The sequence below is a fragment of the Python bivittatus genome, unplaced genomic scaffold (genome assembly GCF_059951505.1).
Source record: "Python bivittatus isolate LINGU-HERP-01145 unplaced genomic scaffold, Pbiv_v1 ctg000020_np1212, whole genome shotgun sequence".
NCBI classification, from domain to species: domain Eukaryota; kingdom Metazoa; phylum Chordata; class Lepidosauria; order Squamata; family Pythonidae; genus Python; species Python bivittatus.
Genome location: NW_028277030.1, coordinates 78,958,539 through 78,981,230, shown reverse-complemented (window position 1 = coordinate 78,981,230; position 22,692 = coordinate 78,958,539). Strand labels below are relative to the sequence as shown.

The window sequence follows — 22,692 nt, the reverse complement described above, 5'->3', positions numbered from 1 at the left end:
CTTCAAAACTTCAAAAGCTGATGATACCGAGCCAATTCCAATGTAAACTTTGTTAGCACCAATAAAAGCTGATAGTGCATGGTATAAAGGATGGCTTGGTAAGAAACCTAACCTTAAGTTTTAGGTAGCCATGGGAAAGTTATCTTCTTGCTTCAAGATTCTTTGTGAAATCAAATGTACTCAGACAAGAGTAGGCAGCCTGGTGCTTTTAAAGACTTTTGGATTACAGTTTCAAAATTTCTCATCAATGGCCATGTTGACTATAGCTGTTAGGCATTGTAGTGTAAATGTATGGGGTATTCTAGGTTGCCCAGTATGAATTAGCAGCAAGGGATATAATTGCTTCACTAGCTCCACTACCCTCAAATAGTCATGCTTTTTAAAAAAAGTCTCTGCTGTTCTCATATGTTCAGGGTCACCTCCCAAACTTCTGTGTATTTCCTTCTGCTTCCTTCTAATTCCCCAAAACTCATATTTCCACAAAACTTTTTTTAAAATTTATAGTTATTAAGAATTTTCCTCATAGAGTAAAAGACAAATCAAAAGGAAAAAAGAAAAGAAAGAGAGAAGAAAGAGTGCAAGAAAAAAGGGAAAAGAAAAAAAACTAAATAGAAATATATGAATGACTTCCAACTTTCTTTTCAACAGATGATTACGATCTTATTGCCCCTCCTTCCTCTTAGATATTATACAAGTCCCTTCAGCCCCTCATTTAATCTACATCTTTCTTAATCTTCAGATCCATAAATCGTCATTTCATTTCCTTCTTTTTTCAGCAAAAAGTCCATATAGGGTTTCCAGTCTTTCAGAAAAGTTTTTGTTGTTTATCATATTTTCCACAAAACCCTTATACAACTCCCTCACTCTCACACTCTTCTATAACTTCCTAGTTTTCCTACTCTCCTATATCTCAACACAATCGAACTGGATCAGCCAACTATTGAATCTTTGGCCAAATTTGGGAGTATCATCATGTTCTCTGTGAAGTGTGCAACTAAGAAAATAGTCCGGACAGGGAAAGCACATAGGTTTTTTTGGAATGGAATTACAAAGCATAGGGATACAGTTTTGGAACTTAAAAAAAAAAAAATTCAAAAGAGGAGCAGAGGTGCAGATAGTGTTGTAGTGAACCCATTATTATTCCAGAAAGAATATTCCATTATTCCAGTTCCAAGACTAAATTATGACATCTCCAGAGATAAACTGATATGAAAATATTTGCTTCTTAGCTTTCGAAGAGTTATCAGTAGAACACCAATCTTTATTACCTCCATCACACCAGCTCTGCTTCTTAGAATCATGCTTACCAACCTCACTTGACCCCTCACCCATCTGCTCCCCTCATGTTCAAGAGCCTTTGAGAGCTCTCCAGCAATGGTTTCAAACTTTTATTTCTTTTCTGACAAATTCTCTTGCAAAGCTTTTGAAGTTCAGGAGTTTCATGTATGCCTGGTGATACACAGAAGAATCTTTGGAAATTGGTTAGCGTTTACCTAGAGCAGTGTTGTCCAAACTTGGCCACTTTAAGATGAGTGGACTTCAGCTCGCAGAATTCCCCAGCCAGCCCTCGGACAACACTGACCTAGAGAGTTCTCTCGCCAAGATTCCACTGTACTTGCAAACATTTTCAAGATTCTCCACAATAAATATCAACAGCAATAATGAGACTGTATACCCAAAACGTGATGTCAGACAAATCCTCATCTTGTGTACTGGCAGTCCTACACTGACTTGAGCACAATGTCACTAGTTTATATCTGACCTTAGTCCCATACAATCAAAACATGCTATATTGATTAGAGAGAAATCTTTAAGAAACATATATTAACAGACACAAATGATACTATACGTCAAGTTTCAAATGGTTTCTATAAACACGTCGGTAGAAGCCTGCTTCTATATTTTCTTTCTGCTTTGGGCCATTGGTGAAAAGTTATTGCACTTGCCTGCATACAATCCTTGTATACTGAGTATTTCCAGTAATGTCATTTAAAATCATCGTATCGCCTAAACTTTGGAGATACTACAGAACATTTCCAAATGGATGGAACACAATTGCATGATGTCTGTTCATGCAGTGAAACTTTTCCTTGAATGCCTTCTTTCTTCTGACCTCATACCCTGTCTAAATCCACCCCAGAGAATTAGGCATTCTATCCAAACAGATTTTGAGGGCTTATAGGAAACTACAGAAAGGAGGGGTAAATGGCGTCCTCTTCTCTCTTCGCAGAAATACATCACTGAAATTTGCCCCAACTTTTTTTTTCAATTTCTGATTTGATTTGATTTTAGACTGACTGGGGAGAGATTCCTCAACTGACATGAAAGGTGTGAATTGGGACCTGCCCTTGCTGTGCTTTCATTCAGTCTATTCCTGAAGGTCGGCACAAATATAATGACATTACATCTGAAGGATGTAATTTCTTAAGGACAGCTGGCGTGTCCAGAGTCCAAACTCTTGAGCATTCTGATAAAGTTTATTATTGGAGCCTTTTCTACAGGTTAGAACACTGGAGATTTAGTTCATCCTGTTTCAGTGCCCTGGAGAGGTACCTTTTTGTAAACTCTATTTTGTCACAGATGAACTAATGACCAGTTTCAGAGATGCACATACTTTTTTCTTTAAACTCATTGTTTCCCACTTTCCTAACACGATTTCTCAAATAAAGAAACAAAATATTGCGATTTTTGTTTTCTGTGGGGATCTTTTTTGCATAATAAAGAGATCAACTTTAATTGATTATTCCCACTCTCTGTTAGGAAGACAAAGAGAAAGGATCAGCACCATTTAGCAATCAATGAACAACCCCAAAGTGCCTTCTCCTCCCAGTAAAATCTTCTTAACAGTCTTTGTTAGAAGCTTAATGGCAGGAACACTCACAAGGAGCATTTTTTGTGAATTGTTAAAGAACTTAGGCCTGAGCCTTTCATTAGGTTTAGAGAGTGTTAGGGTATAGAAATAAAACATGCCAAGAAAACAAAAAGGTTAGAAGCCATCTTTGAGCTTCGGCAAGTCACTCTAATGCCTTTTAGTTTATCTGTGAGAATAAAATTGGGAGTGGGGAGAAACATAATATATTTCTATAAATTAACGTGCCGTTTACTGATTACTTTTATATTCTATCCTGCCTTGAATCCCCCGGCTTGAGGACAGAATATAACAGTAATCCGTAAAATGGCATGTTAATTTATAGATATATATTATATATATGTTTAAGTATGATTATGTGTATATATGTATATGTGTGTGTATATATATATATATATATATATGTGTGTGTGTGTGTGTGTGTGTGTGTGTGTGTGTATGTATGTATGGTTATCTCTTCTTATGGGAGAAGTCTATGTATGATTAATGTCAGAAAATAATATTAAAACACATTAACAATAGACATACTACTAATAGGTATATTATTATTAAATGCATTCAGAAGACATTATGATTTGAAATGTAGGTCCAACTGCTGTATGTGTGAGTGTGTTGAACACTACACAATAGCAATCAAGGATAGCAATCTAATATATTGATATTTGCTTTGATTAGGTACACTATGCTTATTTCTTGAACTGCATCAAAATATAATGTGGGATGACAAAATTACTAATTTAAAGACAAAAATACAGGAGTGGTTATAGAGACTGTAACAGTAGCCATGGTTTAATTTGCTTAGCAAATTATAGACAATTGAATCATTCATTATGTTGGTTGGCCCAAAGTAGGTAAATCCAAGGTGTGTACTGGTCTTAAAGAATAATATATGATATCATAATTTTCATTATCAAATCTGACAATTATTAAGATCAGATTTGATAAATAAAATGATGGTGAATTTACCAGCTCCTTATTAGCCTGTGGATTTCCATTTTTGGAATGGGAGAGACAATTAGAACAATATTCTGAATTATATCTTTCTAAAGCTTGCTACCTGTGTTAGTTCTTTTGATCATGAACTGAGATATTGCTCTTCATTATGCCCAGGATAGTTTTTTTCTCTCAGGCATTCAAAACAGAAGAATTGAGGGGAGATTGTTGAGAACCATAGTTTTGCCTTTCTTTCCATTATAAGTTTTCTACGTAATATGGAGAAAAATCACTGTTGTCTCCAAATGATAACTCAGAGCAGATCTCAGACAGAAAGATTGGACGCTCAACTCTGAAATCTCAAATCTGCCCTCAAAAGTTTAGAGATGCCTTCAATTTTTTTGGATTCAGTTGCTTCTACCCACCCAAAATGCATGCTGAGCTATCACTGTAGTTATCATACCTCTGTAGTTATCAAAGCATATCATTTCCACCTTGGTTACATTCCCGCATATCTACACAGTGAATATTTGATATGGCTCCATTTCTGCTTCCTGTGATGGAATAGAAAGATGAGAAATCATTCTAAGGAGAAGAGGAAGATAATCACCATCAAGGAATGAAACAGACTGTTACTGTATTACGAATTTAGAAACAGATTCATTGGAACAATTCTTAAACAATGTGTGTGTGTGTGTGTGTTACTGTGTATTGTGTGTGTATAAAGTAATACTATTGAGTGACTCTTCCAAATGAAAACAATTTTGAAAGTACAACAGCTTTTCTTAACTTCCAGAGGAATAATGAATTAGTTTGGGTATTATTCATATGGACAGAAGACAAAAGAGAGTGGGCTTGTTGTGAATTCAGGGCTCCTCAGAAAAATACTTCTCCACTGTATGCATATATTGCAATAGGGTTGTGCGTATCACTGAAGAGTACCTCACTCCACTGAAGCATTCCTTTGAAGCAACCCCACTTTTCTTCACAGAGCAAGCCAGCCATGCCCACTTGATTTGCAAGGCAGATCTTTTGACTGAATTGGCGCAACAAACCTCCGGTGAGGCAAAACACCTCCTCAAGGTGGATTTCTTATAATCAGCATACCCCTGGGATATATACAGCAACAATAATTAATTGTATAGTTAGTTCTGGGCTAAATTACATGCTAGCAATCCTGTAGGCAACAGTCACAAAATGTTGGTGGGAAAAAGAATAATCAGTCTATGCTTGGTGTATGAATTGTGGTGATGCTAACTTGTCTATATATGTTGGCAGGAAGTCTCTAGGGATTGCAGGATTATGAAAGGTTGGAGAAGTGGCTGTGAGGCCAGCGGCCAGTTAGGGACATTTGTTCTAGGTCACATGGCCAATGCTCTGATCTGCTGTAAGAAGTTCTAAATATACAAAGTTCTAGAATGCCTGAAGTAGCACACATTCAGTGAATAAAAATAATGAAAGCATCTCTTTCGGTTTTCAGCTTATTGAATATATAATGCAATGATATCCAGACTGAGCCTAGCCATGCACGATGCAACCTGGGGAGTCCTCTAGCTCTCCAGAATCATACTAGGACTGACACAATCTTGCTAGTGTATATGGATCAGTCTTTCCACCTTGTGTATCACCTCAGCCAGGGAAAATCAATCAGAAGAATTTTATAAAACTTGCAGAAACTATATTTCAGTCAAGACGGTGACTTCAGAATTCATGTCATCTCCAGGAGGAATTCCTGCATCCAGGGATGACATCTCCACTTCTAGTCATACCTGCTGGTTAGTCCTTTCCAATGTATGGGCGCTAGAGGGATGCTCACGGGTGTGCTGACGGATGCGGGTGGAGTTTTGCTGTTCAATGGTTGCAGCTGTTGGGATACAGAACTCTCTGAAACATCTTTTGAAGTTCTCATCTAGAAAGGCATAAAGGATGGGATTGAGACAACTATTTGTGTATCCTAAGGCAATGCAGAAGTGCCAGGAGATGGTCTGGAAAGTAGTTTCTGGAATATGGATCAAGGCTTTAATGATAACATAAATATGGATTGGAGTCCAGCAGACAATGAAGACAGCCACGACCACAAGGACCATCCTGGTGATCCTCCGAAGATTTCTGTCCTTTTCCTTGGAGCCAGAGAGCATTCGGACACTCTTCAGACGTAAAATCATCAGTCCATAGCAGACGGTTATGATTAAGATGGGCATGATGAAGGCAAAGATGAAAACACAGATTTTCAGTAGGTTCTCCCAGTACCATGCAGGATGAGAGAACTTAAGTGTGCAATCAATAGATCCTATGGAAATTAAAAAAAAAAAAAGAATTTAAGTGATTCATGGCAATTTCTTTCACTGTTATTGTCCCTCCACCCCCTCACAAACACAACTGCATAATTCTTTATAAAGAAGGAATTTCTTTTACATAACTTAAAATTAAGCCTTCTTGCTATATTTGTTTTGTGAAAACCTATTCCCATTAGGAAAGTGTTCGGACTTTTACCATCACCATGTGGAGAAAAGATTATGTGAATGGTTTGTGCCATCTGAAAACAGATAAATTTGAGGGAGAACTGTAGACTTCAAGCATTTGTAAGGATGCTTGAAGAATCTGATTTTTGTAAACTCAGTTTGAAATGATGTGGTTAAAAGAAAAGCAGTTAAAAGTAGAATCTCCTCTTCAGGTTTCTTGGAGACTTCATGGATACAACCATTTAATTTTCTTGGTGTCAGTATAGAAGAGGATTCTCCTCTTCTATGATGTTTTGCTTGATGTTACTTCCCAGTCTAGCCCACAGCTGTGTTATTTCCTGAGGGTCTCCCATCCAAATGTTAACCAGGCCAAACCATGGCTAGCTTTTTAAAATCACTCAGTTGGCTAGGTGTTACCACTTAGCTGGGGGTGGAATGTAATTGCCTTTTTCAAATTTTGCATTGTAGTTTTTGCTTTAAAAAAGCCCTAACGTGCTTAAAATTCATTTATGTGAACAACCATTTACATATGGCTACATTTAGATACACATATTAATAAATGCATATCTATGTCAAGGATATATATACATATACATACATACATATATATATATATATATATAGAGAGAGAGAGAGAGAGAGAGAGAGAGAGAGAGAGAGAGAGAGAGATGCCTAAAATACTTGCTATATGAATTTTAAAAATCTGTGCACATTAATGATGCACATTAAGAATGGATATATTAATGAACAGATAAATTGAGATACGCACAAATAGTCTGGCTTATCTATTAGTATTTCTTGAATGTTTGATATTTAGGCTGTAGTCTTATACACTATTAGTCCAAAGTAAAGCTTCGTTAAACACAATGGAATTTACATCCAACACTTGAGTGTCATTTCCACAGCTACATTTTGATACATAGTTAAGCCCTTGGGAGTATTCCCATTAATCTCAATTGTACTTATTGAGGAGACAGATACAGATATGCATTTGTTTAAGTGTAAATGTCAAATCTGAGACTTTTCCTAGTAATCAATGCATATTTTAGGTAACATTACCAAAAGTTAGATTTTTTGCATATTCTTGAAAGACCTCTTAGGGTTCAGTTCCTCCTTCCTGCTGAGTATCAGGGTCTTTTAGAGAATATATGCCTGAAATGTCAGATTTCTTTGTCAGGCTGAAGGGTAATTCTGAAATACAGTTTGAACTTTAAGTTGATGGAGAGTTTGATGGAATGCCTAGCAGGCTCTGAGAACATGGGGAGGAAACACAGCAATTGAAAAAAAGACCCCTCAGCTCAGGGAATGTGGGAAGTGTGAGAAAGAGACTCAGAGTGACTCTGCCTTAATTACGTTAGGTGTAAGTTGATCTGGAGGATTGCTTTAGCAGGCTTTCAAGATTAATGTGAAGCCCTGTAACTCTGGAAATAAGAACCACTTGGATTTCTGAAAAGATCTTTACTGCTAGTAGGGTACAGTACAGAATCTCTCCATCACAAAAAGAGAGAGAGGGAGAGATACCCATACATAAATACATACATACACATGTCAAAATGCACATTCATTCTTTAAAAAAAAAAAATCAGATAAATGATATATTTTTGCAAACCTGGTAAGTTCCTGATTCTAATTCATCTGGGAACTACCTTGGTCTAATGGTTAAGACACCAGGCTAGAAAGCAGGAGACTGTGAGTTCTAGTCCCGCCTTAGGCACGAAAGCCGGCTGGGTGACTTTGGGCCAGTCACTCTCTCTCAGCTCAACCCACCTCACAGGGTTGTTGTTGTGGGGAAAATAGGAGGAGGAAGGAGTACTAGGTATGTTTGCCACCTTGACTTATTTATAAAAAATAAAGGCGAGATAAAAAAATCTAAAGAAAGAAAAATCTCCCCCAGGCCCATAGTCATTCAGATAAAGAAACATTTGAAGACAGGAAAAGGAATTCTAACTCACCATTACTCTCTTTTGTGGTTGCCATCACCATCACTGGAATGCCAATTGCTGAAGAAATAATCCAGTTGCAGACATTGACAATTTTGGCATTTCTAGGGGTGCGGAAATCCAAAGCCTTGACTGGGTGGCAAACTGCTATGTAGCGATCCACACTCATGGTGCAGAGGGTGAAGATACTTGTGAACATGTTATAGTAATCTATGGATATAACAATCTTACAAATAGTGGTACCGAATGGCCATGTTCCCAGAAGATAATTCACGCTTTGAAATGGCAGTGTACTTGTTGCTAAGGCATCAGCCAGGGCAAGGTTGAAAATATAAATGTTGGTGGCGGTCTTCATTTTGGTGTATCTAAAAAAGTCAACAAAGTTGAGGCATGAAACTGTGGACAGAGATCACATGAAATAGTTACAAAAGGCTAGTGATTAACCTGGATGCAAAAGGTGTAGCTCCCCTTGAATTAAGCATATCATTGTATTTTTGTATAAAGAATCAGCAACCTGGCTTCTAACTAACAAAGAATGTTGACATAAAGGGATCTCTCCACCATGCAAATGGCCCAACTCTTTCTCTTTTTCAGAAAAAGAGGTTAGATATACGTTTACTTCTCTTCCCTTGTCTAACATAGCATATCTAGGCTTCATACTCGTTTGAGTTCAAAATTTGCTGTTTTGTTCTGCTGCACTTTCCATTCTTAGCATTAATTTCTGTAGCTAAAGCATCTTCTTAAGATCAGATTGTCCTTCTCACCAAACAGAATCCCATTCTCTGAAAGTCAGCTGCTTTGTTCTAACTACTTCCTCCAGTAGTGAGGCAATAAATAAACGTCTCAATGAAAATGTCCCAAATCCAACTAAAAGGGCACTAGGAAGAAATACCCAGAAGAATAAAAAAGCAAGAAGTTAAATGTCTTTGTCTTGAATTATTTAAGGCCATTGCCCTTTATCTTCCCTGGTGGAGTTTACTGAATAGCTGAAAGCAATTGCATTGTTTCAGATCTTAAACCATAATGTGTTTAGGTTAGTCACATAACCTAACTTTATGTGCTTCCTATTCTTCTAACTATGTATGTTAATATTATGTGGTCTTTGTTCTCCTAAGATATATGGACCTTATGATGTTGAACTTCCTATGATACACTGAATACTACATAATGTTTAGCCAGGTCTTTAGCATGTTGAAGAAAAATGATTAATGTTCTTCACATGTTTCAAAATACTGAAGAATTACCATAAAGGTAATTTAAATCTTTGACTAGGAATACTTTGTGATCTCTTTCTGTCATTTTGTTAAACCTATCAAATTTCCTTCTGTTGGAATAGCAATGACAAGGGACTACAAAGATGATTTCTCTTTTATGGGTTTAAATGTGGCAATTAGAGCAGGAATTTGCAACCTAGGGACTCCTGGATGATTTTAATTCCATCTCCCATAGTCCTTTGTTCTTGGTGGACTTGGCCTGGACTGCTAAGAACCGTGCACCTTGAATGAACTCAATTCAAGTGTGAACAACATAGTCCTCCATATATTTTGATTACATTGCTCAGCCTTGAGTTGGGGTTATTCATATTTAGGAACTCTGCCTCCCTGTCATTAGCATCTCCTAAAAGCTATGAAGCTTGTGCTGGATTTTGTATGTCTATATACCAGATTTTGTTCTAAAATATGTTCCTTTCTGTTAAGAATCTTATCTGAAAACTTTTTACTTCTTAATTTCTGTTGTGCCTGTCTTTTTTCCCCCAAACCAAGTAGATTTTGTCAAGTTCTTAACAGTTCGCTTATTGGTACATTCTACTAACTCTTTCACCTTCAAAAGCTATATAAAAGGTGTAGTAGAAAAATACACAGCTGAGATAATTGATTTTGAGGAACTGCTCTTTATTCAAAGATCCCTTTGCACAGTAAGTCTCCTATCTATCTATCTATCTATCTATCTATCTATCTATCTATCTATCTATCTATCTATCTATCTATCTATCTATCTATCTTAGTTAAGCCATTAGCTTGATTATTATCAGAGCAACTTTGAAATATACCATCAACTTCACTGGAGACTTATGTCTTTTTGGGGTCTTAAATGAACAGTACTTTAATATTAAATTATCTTCTAAAGCAAAAAAAATAAAATAAAAGTCTTTTTGTCTTTATACCAAAACACAGATCTACTATAGGATACATCAAGCTAAAGTAGTGTCAAAAGATTATAAAATTTGTTTAGCTCAGCACAGCATTTGCACAAAGAATTAAGCACATTTATACACAAAGACTTGTAAAACAATTTGTTTAACAGAGCCACCTGAATTATAGCTGAATTTCTTATAGCTGAAATGGCTTCAGTGTGAGTCTGTTTTACATTCTCTCTAATATACTATTTACTTGATAGTGTATGTGTGTAATTTTTATTAAAGATTTTTAAAAAAAGGAAGATAAAAACTAATACAAACTAATATTATGTATAAGAGTCACCCATTGGGGGAGATGGGCGGCATACAAAATTAATAAATAAGTAAGTAAATAAATATAAAGTGAGAAAAAGAAATGAAAAAGAAAGAAATCAAAGAGAAAGCTAAAAGTGCAAGAAAGGAAAGAAAAAAGGAAAAGGAAATAGAAAAGAAAGAAAAAGTTTGTGTGTGTGTGTGTGTGTGTGTATGTATGTATGTATGTATGTATGTATGTTTGACAGGTATTTTTGAGTAGATAACCTGAGATAACACCATATTCTAGTGGCAAGAAACTTTTTAAATCAATGCATACATTCCTGAGTTAGATTTACATAGGTAAGATCTTATTCCCAAAATCTGAATATCTATGCAGCCTTCTTTAACAGCATTTTTGTCACTTTCCAGAGGTTTTCCAATCTAAGAATTAGACAATAAATTTGTGGTTGAAACATTTTATTTTAGCATCCTTCCTAGCTCCAAGTTTGATTGATATGATGTCACTGCATAATAATGTTGGAATTAAGGTAAGGAATAGAGGATGCATTCCGATAAATTAGCTGTTGGTCCTGTTCCCTGAATCCTTTTTGTTTCATTGGCCTGTGTGACCAGATGCTTTGTCTTGATTCATTAATATTCTTATCCAAATTAAATTGTGCAGGTGGTGTCACATCTTGACCCAATGCAAATTAATTTGAATAGATCCTTTGTTTCTTCATGTTCTCTGAAGTTGCTAATAGGGATAATCTACTTAAGAAAAAAGCCGATTTCAGCTTGGAGCAATGAGAAATTAACTGCTTTAAAGTCCAGAGTAATTTTTATAACTAGCATAAGAAAAGTACACATTGTTTTAATTTTGTTTGTTTGTTTTTCAACAGAAAAGATCACTCCCTTTTAGAGAAAAAAAGTAGGTTGGGTTGGACAATACACTTTTAAATATTTCTTCTTCTTCTTCTTCTTCTTCTTCTTCTTCTTCTTCTTCTTCTTCTTCTTCTTCTTCTTCTTCTTCTTCTTCTTCTTCTTCTTCTTCTTCTTCTTCTTCTTCTTCTTCTTCTTCTTCTTCTTCTTCTTCTTCTCCTCCTCCTCCTCCTCCTCCTCCTCCAGCTTTCTTGTTTTCTGATAGAATTAGGTAATAGCTCCCCCTACTGTAAGAATAAATGTTTTTAAAACATCAGACAGTTAGGCTGAAACATTTTTGTGCAGAGCAATCTTTTCAAACAGAGATTGGTTTAAAGAAAAGTGGGGAGGGGGAAGGATTCATGAATCTTCTATTGGACAATGTTAGAATCAAAGAATGGAAGGATTGGAAGGAACACTGGAGATCCCTATTTAAACACCTCTAGCAAAAAGAGTCCTCCATCTCCTGACACAGCCTTTTCCACTGTTGAATAGCTTTTACCATTAGGAAAATATTCCTGTTCTCCAATACAAATCTGTTTTCTTGTAATTTAAATCCTTTGTTTCTTGTCCTGTTGCTAAATCACTGCAGTAAGTAGATTGGACTGGAATAGCCTTTCTACTCTTTTCTTCTCTCCCAGGAATCCTGCCCAAAATCAGTGGGTTAAAGAGCAATACATTATGTCTGCAGCTGGGGAAATCCATATTCAGCAAACTTGCCACTATTCCATCACTTCCCACTATACATTCCCTGGTCATTTGGGACTCTGCAGGGCTGTGATGTCCTGCATTTATCCCTAGCTGCATCAACTGATCCTAGATTATAAATCTCCCATAGCTCTTTCTGCACAAAGTAATCTCAATTCATAAATTGAATTCATTACATGCCCAAGACAAAGAAGCAGATCAATCACATTTGCAAAATTAAAGGAATATCATAACTTGCTAGCCAAAGCAGCTAACTGTATCCATGCTGGTATAACTGGTGGGTAAGAATATATAATGTAACTAGTTGATCTCTATTCTAGTAATACTTTTGACTTTTGGGTTAGGGTGTTAGACTAGGAAGAGGTACACTCAAGTTCAAGTCCACCTTAAGTTATGAAAGTTCTCTTGGTGACTTTGGGCCAATCACTCTTTCTCAACCCAACCTACTTCATAGATGGTTTTGGAAAAAAATTGGAGAATGAAGTAGTATGTATGCTACCTTAAGCTCCTGGATGAAAAATAGAACATAAATCTAACAAATATATAGATAAATACCATTTTAATGCTCTTCCCCATTTTCTCCATATTGGATTTTATATAATTGGCTGGGACATGTTCCATTTGTCCTGTTTTATGTTAGGAAACTGTCACTATTTTTTCTGCTAGAAAGAATTGTGGCAGTCTGTTAAAATAGATATGATTTCCTGTTTGTAAAGCAATGCATATATTATTACTTTATTGCAGCCAGGTTAGAATAGGAAAAGATAAGGAAGCCAAGAGCTGTATTTGAAAATGGGTATACTATCAACAGAGTTTTTATATGAAGTAATATATTTTCTCTTTGTTACTTTCTCACAATTTTGTTTCATGGGTTTTATTACATATTTATGACAGGAGCTAAATGACAGGCAATACAGTACACTTTATTTGTATTTCTTCATTGCAATTCTAGCAATGAATCATGCACTGGGGGGGAAAAGCTCCCCCCCCCCCAGTGCAAAGTCATAAGATTCTGTGGTGCAATCTTCTCCCCATTTTATTACATTTGTCTTCCCCAACATTGTGAAGAAACATCTCAGTTTTTAAAAGAAGCAAAGTGAAAGTTCAGGATCAAAAGCAATAACACTAAATAAACATATCAAGGATTTTAACTTCTAAAAATTGAATATGGCTCCATGAAATGGTGCCCCCAAAATGGGAAATCAGGATGGATAGATGTGATTTACTTCAACTCATCTGTTCAGGTCCTTAGCAGGGTAGGCAACTTCCATGTAATCCTATTGTAATTCATTGTGGTTCATGTGTCCCTCAACTTGATTTTGAAATCCCTTTGCAAGCAAAGTTCAGATCTCGAGCAATCTGCCCACAAACAGAAGAAGGAAGAGTAGTGCATTAATAGGAACAGAAAAGTGGTTCACAAAAAGTGAGGAGAGAGAATGAGAGAGAAAAAGAGAAGGACCAGCAAAAGACTAGAAACTAGGAGTGTCATATTTGGCTGGCAGAAAGCCTGTATAAATTGTGCCAATTAAATTATATTCTTAAAAAAACTGCATATTATTTTTAGATTCTATTATATATTGGGGCAAAGAAAGAACTGAAATGGGCAAAAATCATCATCATCATCATCATCATCATCATCATCATCATCATCTGTTCCTTTTTGGCTTCTAATCAGGCACTGCTCACTCAGTTGAACACTTAGCAGTTCATACAGCTTGAACATTGCCAAAACAAAATTAAAGAAGACATTTATCAGAAAGTTGACATTTGTCATGATGCAGAATGTAACTTTGGCTTATTAAACTTTAACCATATCACATTTGACATCTGAAAATATTACTCTGAAGTTGCTGGTTCACAGGCTGTGGAGACCTGGTTTCTTGTATGGGAATCTCTGTTGCGCAAGAAACTCTGTCCCGTTCTTTCTTATTTCATTGTCAGGATCCTGATCGACCAAACTAGGCTTATGGCATCTATAGAAAACCAAGTTTATTTGAAAAGATGAGAAGCACACGTAATGTCATGATACAAATTCTACCTTTACGTACTTTTCTAACCTTTGAGTTGCATACTGGGGACCGTACTCTAAAAGCAGTGGGTAGAGATCTGATCACCATTTTTTATACTAGCAAAGATTTTTCAAATAGATGTCTTTCATCTATATAAATGTCACTCTGGATAGAAATCTTGAATAAGGCTCATCTGTGTGTGTGTGTGGCGGGGTGTGTGTGTGTGTGTGCATGCGCAAGTTTTATTTTCTTTTTTCCATCTTTTGCTTTTGACCTTGGCTTATTTTTCTTTTTCCCTGTGTTTTTCCTTTAGCTTTCAATTTTTGTCTTGGGAAGGTTTAAATCCTGAGGTGTTCCTAAAATCTGCTTTGACGTTTTCTTAGTGGGCAGTGGAATAAGCTTAAACTCCCTTTACAAGACACTTTGCTATTTGCTTTTGTAGTGGGTGAGACATAAATTCTTTGCTATGCTTATCCAATAGGTTGCACAATGTGCTTTATGTGGGGCTTCCTTTGAAGATAACTGGAAAGATACAGCTAAGGCAGAAGGGTTTGATGCTTGTCTCCTGGTCCCAGGAAATGACAATGTACAAAGTCACATCTGAAATAAGTATCTGGAAATACTTACAGGTAGTCCTTGACTTATGACCATTCATTTCATGACCATTCAAAGTTACGACAGTGCTGAAAAAAGTGATTTATGACTGGTCTTCGCACTTATGACCATTGTAGCATCCCCATGGTCATGTGATCAAAATACAGGTGCTTGGCAACTGGCATGCATTTACAATGGTTACAGCAACCTCGGGTCACATGATTGCCATTTGTGACTTTCCCAGGGGGCTTCCAACAAGCAAAGTCAATGGGGGAAGCCAGATTTGCTTAACAACCATGTCATTTGCTTAATGACCATGGCAAAAACTGTCGTAAAATTGGACATGACTCACTTAATGACTGCATCGCTTAATGACAGAAGTTCTGGTTCCAGTTGTGGTCATAAGTTGAAGACAACCTGTACTTTTACAGTGCTTCATGTCTTAGGAATGACTTGCTTCAGAGAATCTTCCTGTAAAATTTTAGGCAGTGCTTCACACTGTATAAGGGACTGCTCAGACTCGTTAGTCAGTATGTCAGATACTCTTGCAAAATCTCATAATGTAAACTGTAAACCTTTTGCATAAACCTTGCCATAAATGTCACAGTTTTTCAAAGGCCTATTTATTTTGGAAGACTTTGGCTGTTGAGGCAATTTGTAGATTATTTTCAATCTAAATGGATTGAGTTTTTCTTCCCCAAATGGAGTTTATCTACAGTAGATTCATCAGAACAAATAGAGAGAGAGAGAAGCATACTGGTAATAATCTGAGTTTCAAGATTGTGCTAAGCCAGATTTTCTTGTGTTTTCTTAAATAAATTGTAATTGCATGGAATCATACAACACTTTAAACCATAAAACATAGTTTACAAACTACAATTGCTCTGCCAAAAGCATTACAGTTTAACATGATACATGATTTCAGCAATCAAAATTGTTATTACAAGATATGGTTATGGATGCTGGCTTAGATGGCTTTTAAAAAGTATGATATAAATTGATGGAGGATGAGTCCATAAGCTGCTGTTACTATCTGGAAGCTCTATACTCAGAATTACCTCCTTTATCATTTGGAGAAAAAAACAGTAGTGTGGACCACAAACATCATGCCCCACTTGTGAGATTTCAAGAGACATTTGGATGTGTGTCCTTGGATACATAATATTGGATGAAATGGCCTATGTAATTCAGCAAGATATTTTCCTCTCTTGTAAAATTGTACACTGTAATGGAATGCCAAGAATTAACCTGAGATCTCACTCACATAGATCCAGATTATCTTTTATTGACTGACAGAATGTCTGTGAATAAAGAATTGAGATGCAATGGAAGTTCTAACAAAGAAGGATGATTTCCCCAGTTCTTCTCTCTATAGTTCCTGCACCATCTCCAGTGTTGTTCCAAAAAGTTCTTCCATCACCAAGCACAATTTGTCAGGAAGCACAAGTCTGTGAAAATCCCTTCCCCTTTCTTCCAATGGGTGTGTCCCATGAGTAGAATTCACTTCTTGGGAACTCTGGATCCAATCCACATCATTTCTACTCTGTCCTTAGCTGAACCACTCTCCCAAGTGAGTATGCTTCAGATTTGAGCCAAGGCATGCACATACAAGAGAAAAAACATGACACTTTAGTCATGTGTATTAGTATGTGTATTTGAAACCTATTCTGTATTCTCTGCAATTCATAAAGGGAAATCCAGTTCAGGATTCCCAGTTAGGTTGCAACACCGACTTTAAAAAATAACACTTCAGTAAAGCTGGATTTATTTGAAACCTGAGTTCTGCTCAAAATCATGGGAACTGCCTTTTACAATGTGCATATTCATAATTTAAATATGGCCATGAACCATGCTTATTTAAAATGTTAGCCTATATGATATAATGCCAATCTAAACTGTGGGCTACAGCTTTCAAAGAAATAATGAAAATCCTGCCTTTTTTAATCTATGTGTTACTAAAAAAAATACATGCTTAGGATACAGAAGGCAATGTTGGAACATACCCCTCAAAGAATATGGGTCTGTCCCCAACCACGATGATGTCAAAATAAGGAAAAGTGTAGGTCAACCTCATGACACAAGCTCCACCCTGTCATCCTTGCACTGCAACACTACCCACAAGTATGCAAGGCGCAGAGTTTTCAACGTGACATTGCAACACACATTTCACCACTTGCCCTCCTCCTGCATGTCCCAAAGGCCCCACGTGAAGCCATCCTTAGAAGATACAAATGAATCCTGATTCTTTTAAGACAGCCATTTCCAGAGGGTTGAATTCCTGACTGAAAAAGTCATGTGGGCTGTTATGCCTTACGTGCCTGCTATATCCTTGGGCCAGACGGTGACTCTGAGCTCTAGAGGAAGTAAAATGAACCATAGCCATAGGCATGACTCTTGAGGAAGTAGAATTAAAACTAGGGATTAAGGTCATCCAAATGCCTGAACACAGAGTGGTGTTTCTATGTTAGGTAAGAGGGTAACAGACAGAGTGGGTTTCCTACTACACAGTGGCACAGCAGAAGAAAGGTACGCAAAACGTCCCCTCTGTGGGTAGGATTTGAAAGGGACAGAAATCAGAATTTGATCATGGTTTCAGGAAAGATGCTTTTATCTACATCAGAAATAAACAACATACAGTCCATGGGTTCAATGATTTTAGAAATCCCACTATCAAACTGCAATAACAACAACAACAACAACAACAAGAAGTTGAGGGGAAGAGGAGAAAATCTATCATGTAAACCTTTGTCTAGTTTTAACAGACATCTTCTAACAAATCCAAAGATCTCCCCATTCCCTTTAAAGTGAAATAAAGGAAGTCCTACCCCTATCCACTTCAGTAACTTAAATCACCATCCCACCCACTGTTGTTCAGGTCCTGGCTTCTGAAAGGTTCCTGAAAAGTTCCTGAGCTAGATCATCAAATATAAAAAGTCCTCTCCTGGATTAGATCAAAGGTGTATGGACAATGCCATCGAGTTGCCTTTTGGAAGCCCTGAAACAGGCACCAGCACAACTGCCCTTTACCTTCTTATTCTCAGCAATTGGCATTACACGGCATAGTATCTTGCTTTCTAGGGGCAAGACTGTGACTAACAGCACCGATATTCTTCTCCCCCAAGAATTAGTCCAGAATTAATACTGTGAAGTCAGCCATTATCAATACAGACTGTATTAGCATGTTTCATGGTTCAATTATAGCTGATACAATGAAATACTATGATTAAAAAGCATCCACGTATCCTGGGATACAAACTTCCTATGCAACCTTGCGCAAGGGTCATTTTGCCAGCGTTGTACTAAAGCAACCTAAATATGAATCTAAAAGAATTCTGCTGAATTCAGCTCATATTTCCAGAAAAACAATATGCACACTATACAGTTGCTAGGTTGGTAGGGTTTGCAGCAGGTATCTGAAACACCAAATAAATAACTTATTTCATTAGGGCCCAGAATAGAATTTCTAACTGTGTGAAAATGTCACCATTTAATCACACTTGACGTAGCATTACACAGTTCTCAGAAATTAATCTGTAAATATGGCTCTGTGCACGCTAATGTGGGCATAGTCCATACTGAACTGAATGCTATGGCTGTGAGGAAGTGAATTAGCAAATATTTTTTATTAAAGTCAACAGGGCATTATCAGACATGTATATAGAACCACTGACTATACAGCAAACCTTATTTTCATAATAGTTATACCCCAAGTAACAATAGCACCCTTACGATCACTCATCCTGAACCTAAGTAGGATTCTCAAATATGGATAATTTTTACATGCATGCATGTATGCACACAAGTGCATGCACACACACTCAAACATCAGTAACTGTCATCATGCATTACATCTTATACCTATACTGATAGTGTAAAAGTAACTCACACTCAAGCATTATGCAAACCTTAAAGCTGAGGTATCGTAGGTGTAGCGTTATGTCTTGGAATATATCTGTTACAAAGATAAAGCTTACTGTATATTCAACTGCTGTACAGAACAGGTTGATAACCTTATGAAAAGCAGCCATGGGGGACTCCTATCTTGAGGAGAGCTTCAGCAGGAAGGAAAGGGATGGGATCATTTCATTCTTTTCCCTTGGGCTGCTTTTCCACCCCAAAATTGCTTTTTTCCTCTAGAGGAAAGAGATGCAGGTCCCAAATATTTGTTCCCACTGATGGAAGATTAGCTTGATCAGACAAATGGTAGAAATGGCAAAGAAGATGGAAAGCATTAAGCAGCCCTTTCCCATGTCTCATGCTCTGGGCTGTGCAGGGTTGTGGTTTTTCACTGATTTTTAATGGGAGAAAGCTATGTCCTTTTCAGTGTCTCATGTAATTTAAATATCAGAGAACTTATCAGACATCTGAGCAGTCCATGCCAATATTCAACTTTCATTTCTGAAATACTTCCCCCGATGATTTTTGCAGCCATTCCATTTCAGGCCAACTGGTTTCATAATGACTAATTGTGCAATATTACTCTTTCCCAAAAATTTCTAAAATTGTCTATTGCTTTTACACATAAACCTACATTTTAAATCACTTCTGATATTTTAAAGGTCCCTAAAGCACAAATTCGCAACAGTCAATGAACATTATGGACTATAATTGCATCCCAGGGAGACCTATCAAACCTCTGGACAGATGTTCTAATTGCTCCCTGCTGTGATTACCTGACTTAATCAGAATTGAAAATGGTCTCCTATAAAGTACATGGATTATGACACTGGAAAGTTTAACTAGTAGAAGTTAACTATTTATTTATTTATTTATTTATTTATTGTAGAGAATTGGTGTTCCCTTCTTGCAAACCACACAACACGTCATGGTCATGATAGTCTTGCAGATGAATTTTGCATCAGTGTCAGAAAAGGGAACGGACCCAAGATTAAATCTGATCTCTCAGTTTCTTGCCTTTATGTCTGAAAAACCATCTTAAGTTAGGAAACTCACAATTATTTCTTTTTATTCCCTTTTCCCCACTCCACCTCCAAAGTACTATATTCCATCCTCACAAATCCTCTGCAAGCGGGTTAGAGTGAAAGGACACACAGTCTAGATGGGAACTCCATTCTTTAGTGGAGAACTGAACCTGGATGTCTCAGATACCCTAACAACTTTTTTTGAAAAAAAAAAAAGCTTTTATCTTATTATGTAAGGAGGGAAAGAAATAGGCCTATAATAGTTCTATGAATCACTTGTTTTATTGCAGTATCAACTATGAGCTTAATTATTGCAGGATGTCATTGGGAATTCCATAAAACTGTCCTAAGACTCATTAGAAGGACAGTAATCTTATTGCTGAAGAAGTCTGTCCAACAGTTATATAGCCATAATGGATCCACTGAGGAAAACCCAAACCATCTCAGGCAGGGATGAGCAACATATGCTCATTCAGCTATTGAACCTGAACTCCCACCAGCCTGGTTAATGGTGAGGCATGATAGGAATTGCAATCCAAGAATGTCTCCAATTGCTTCCTGTCTCTGTTCCAAGGAGAGCAAAAGCAGGGAGAGAGACTTAGCCAGAGGGGGACAAAGTCTGCTCAGTAGCTTCAGAATATTCAGTGTCAAGTGAAAAGAAAAACAGAAAATTGATGACATAGAAAAGAATGGCCTCGTCATGCTACTGATGCCTGATGGCAGCTTCGCTCCAAATGATGCTATCTACACGCATTAGGCCCAGCTCTTTCATCCCCAGCCAATACGGCCATGCTGGCAGGACAGATAAGGAATTAAACAGCTGCACACTGGGATGGGACCAGATTGGGAAATGCCATCTTCTAGTATCCTAAAGGATGGCAAGAACTCTCATCCCTCAATATTTAATCTGTTGTTATGTGTTCCATTTAAATATGGCTAAATGCCCACCTTACTTTAAAACAAGGACTTGTTGACAGAGAGAGAGAGACAGAGACAGAGAGACAGAGAGAGCTTTTTTCCTGGAAAAAGAAGTGGACAGAAGTGTTGGATGGCTAAAGGACAGCAAATATTGCCCCCTCCTCATCCCTTTCTTCCCTCCCTTTCTTTTCTTAAGGCAGGGAGTTTTTTCTTTTCTTTTCCAAACTTGGTTCCCAGATGGAACAATTTCTACCTGTTGTTATCCATCATTTCAATAGATGGTGCTGTGTTCCCATAGATATTGAGTGTAATCTCATCTCTCTGGAACATTAGTGAAATGCTAGGAGTAAATTTGAATGCTTTTCCCTACTTGGCCTTCATTAAACAAATCCAATTTAACACCAGAAAACCTATTCCACACATAAAAGAGAACATGGTTTCTTTTATTAAGAACAGACAGCAAATTTTCTTGCAGAAACTTCCATTATACACAATTATTTGTGTGGAAGAATACTGTTTAGCATTTCTTTGCTGAGGAATACTCTTGCCTGGAAAATGCGTTTAGATTCTTTTAGTGGAGATTCCCAAGTGATACAAAGAAAGGGATTTTTGGATGAAGTTCAGTTGGGGAAAAGAATCAAAAAGGATGCAACCCATCATCATTTGGAACTGCACTGCGATTCTTATCTGTGGATTCCAGTGCCTCTCTAATGTATTTCATTTCCTTGTATACCTGCTCTACTCTATTTCATTATATATGATTTGAGTTTTGGTTACAGAAAGAGTCTGACCTACTCATTTTAACTTTTTACATTGTTCTCAGACACATTAACAACTTTATTAACATAAAATAACTTTTGCTTGAATTTTTACGTTGCACAAAGGTTCATGTGGAATGGCATGCTTTTTTCTCCCAAAAGTCCACATTTTTTCTGGTTACATTAAGCAGAGATTTTCAGCCTCTTACTTCCTAATAAATGTACATGTTCTTTCTACCCTGTAATTAGAAATTATTCTTAGTAGTCATCCAAGAAGAACTTCTGCCTTTCAAAATGTCTTTGTGTCTTTAAACCTTTAAATGTGTTTATTTGACAGTCAAATTTGTATTTTTGTATATGCCAGGACAGAGATCCTTTGGGATTGAAATCAGGGGTAATCATGTATCCTCTTTACCAGAAACATGTAACAATACTAAGGAGACTCATAAGTATGCTATTTAGTAAGACTTGATCCAACTGTGTCTAGCTTGCTTTTATGATGAATGTGGGAAGAACCACTGGATAATTTCTTTCTGGAGAGATCATCCCCCAACCAAAAAAGCAGCCTTTGGATTTTAGCACGAGAAGGACCTCTGCCTCTTGGCTTTTCCATATCCAGTAGTACTAACTACAGAACCATTTCCTTGACTTCGGTGATCCATCATCCTCATCCACACAAATTGCCCCAAGCCTCCCTCCGTGCCTGCTTTGCTTTTGTTGCCCCCCTCCGGCAGCTCCTCCCCCTCTTGGCACGGCTTCCCCCTCCTGCTCCTCTTACCTGATGATGACATACATGACCAAGAAGTTTCCGAAGAGCCCCACCACACATACGACGGAATAGAGGGCCATGATCACTATGGCTGTGATCATGGAAGGGCTGACCCCAGGACATAGACTGCCTCCTCGTCCCCCTAGAGTTCCGTTGGGTCCGCCGCAAAAAAGCTGGGTGCTGTTGGGCTCGCTCTGATTCCAGTTCTCTGCTTCCATAATCGCGGCCGAGGCTACTCTCCCCTTATTCGCCGTCTGGCTAGCAAGCGCCTGTAGTCAGAACGCAGGATGCAGGCGCGGGAAGACTGGGAGCCGGGGAGCTGTCCCTGGTGCTGACCACCTAGTTGGGTAGGTGCGAGGCAGCTTTTGCGGGCGAGGAAAGCAGCACCCAAGGCAGGAGGACTCCCATCCAATGCCCTCTCTAGTCAGTTTCCGAAGGAGGACGGGATCCCCGCAGCTGTC

General features: G+C 37.5%; 1 protein-coding gene across 1 annotated transcript; it reads right to left on the bottom strand.

Annotated features, from left to right (window-relative positions):
* Positions 1–5,565: 5,565 nt before the first annotated feature.
* Positions 5,566–22,449, bottom strand: OPRM1 (opioid receptor mu 1). The gene is made up of 3 exons (XM_007430703.2): positions 22,241–22,449; positions 8,217–8,569; positions 5,566–6,092 (listed from the first exon to the last, which is right to left on the bottom strand). Exons 1-3 carry the CDS (start codon positions 22,447–22,449, stop codon positions 5,566–5,568), a joined length of 1,089 nt encoding a protein of 362 aa, XP_007430765.2.
* Positions 22,450–22,692: the final 243 nt, after the last annotated feature.

Bases quoted from the DNA above. Each gene is read 5' to 3' on its own strand.
- OPRM1 (XM_007430703.2), bottom strand. From the start codon at position 22,449: ATGGAAGCAGAGAACTGGAATCAGAGCGAGCCCAACAGCACCCAGCTT. The intron at 8,570-22,240 runs GTAAGAGGAGCA...TGACTTTTTTAG, and splicing joins GTCATGTATGTCATCATCAG to ATACACCAAAATGAAGACCG. The intron at 6,093-8,216 runs GTGAGTTAGAAT...TAATTTCCATAG, and splicing joins AACCACAAAAGAGAGTAATG to GATCTATTGATTGCACACTT.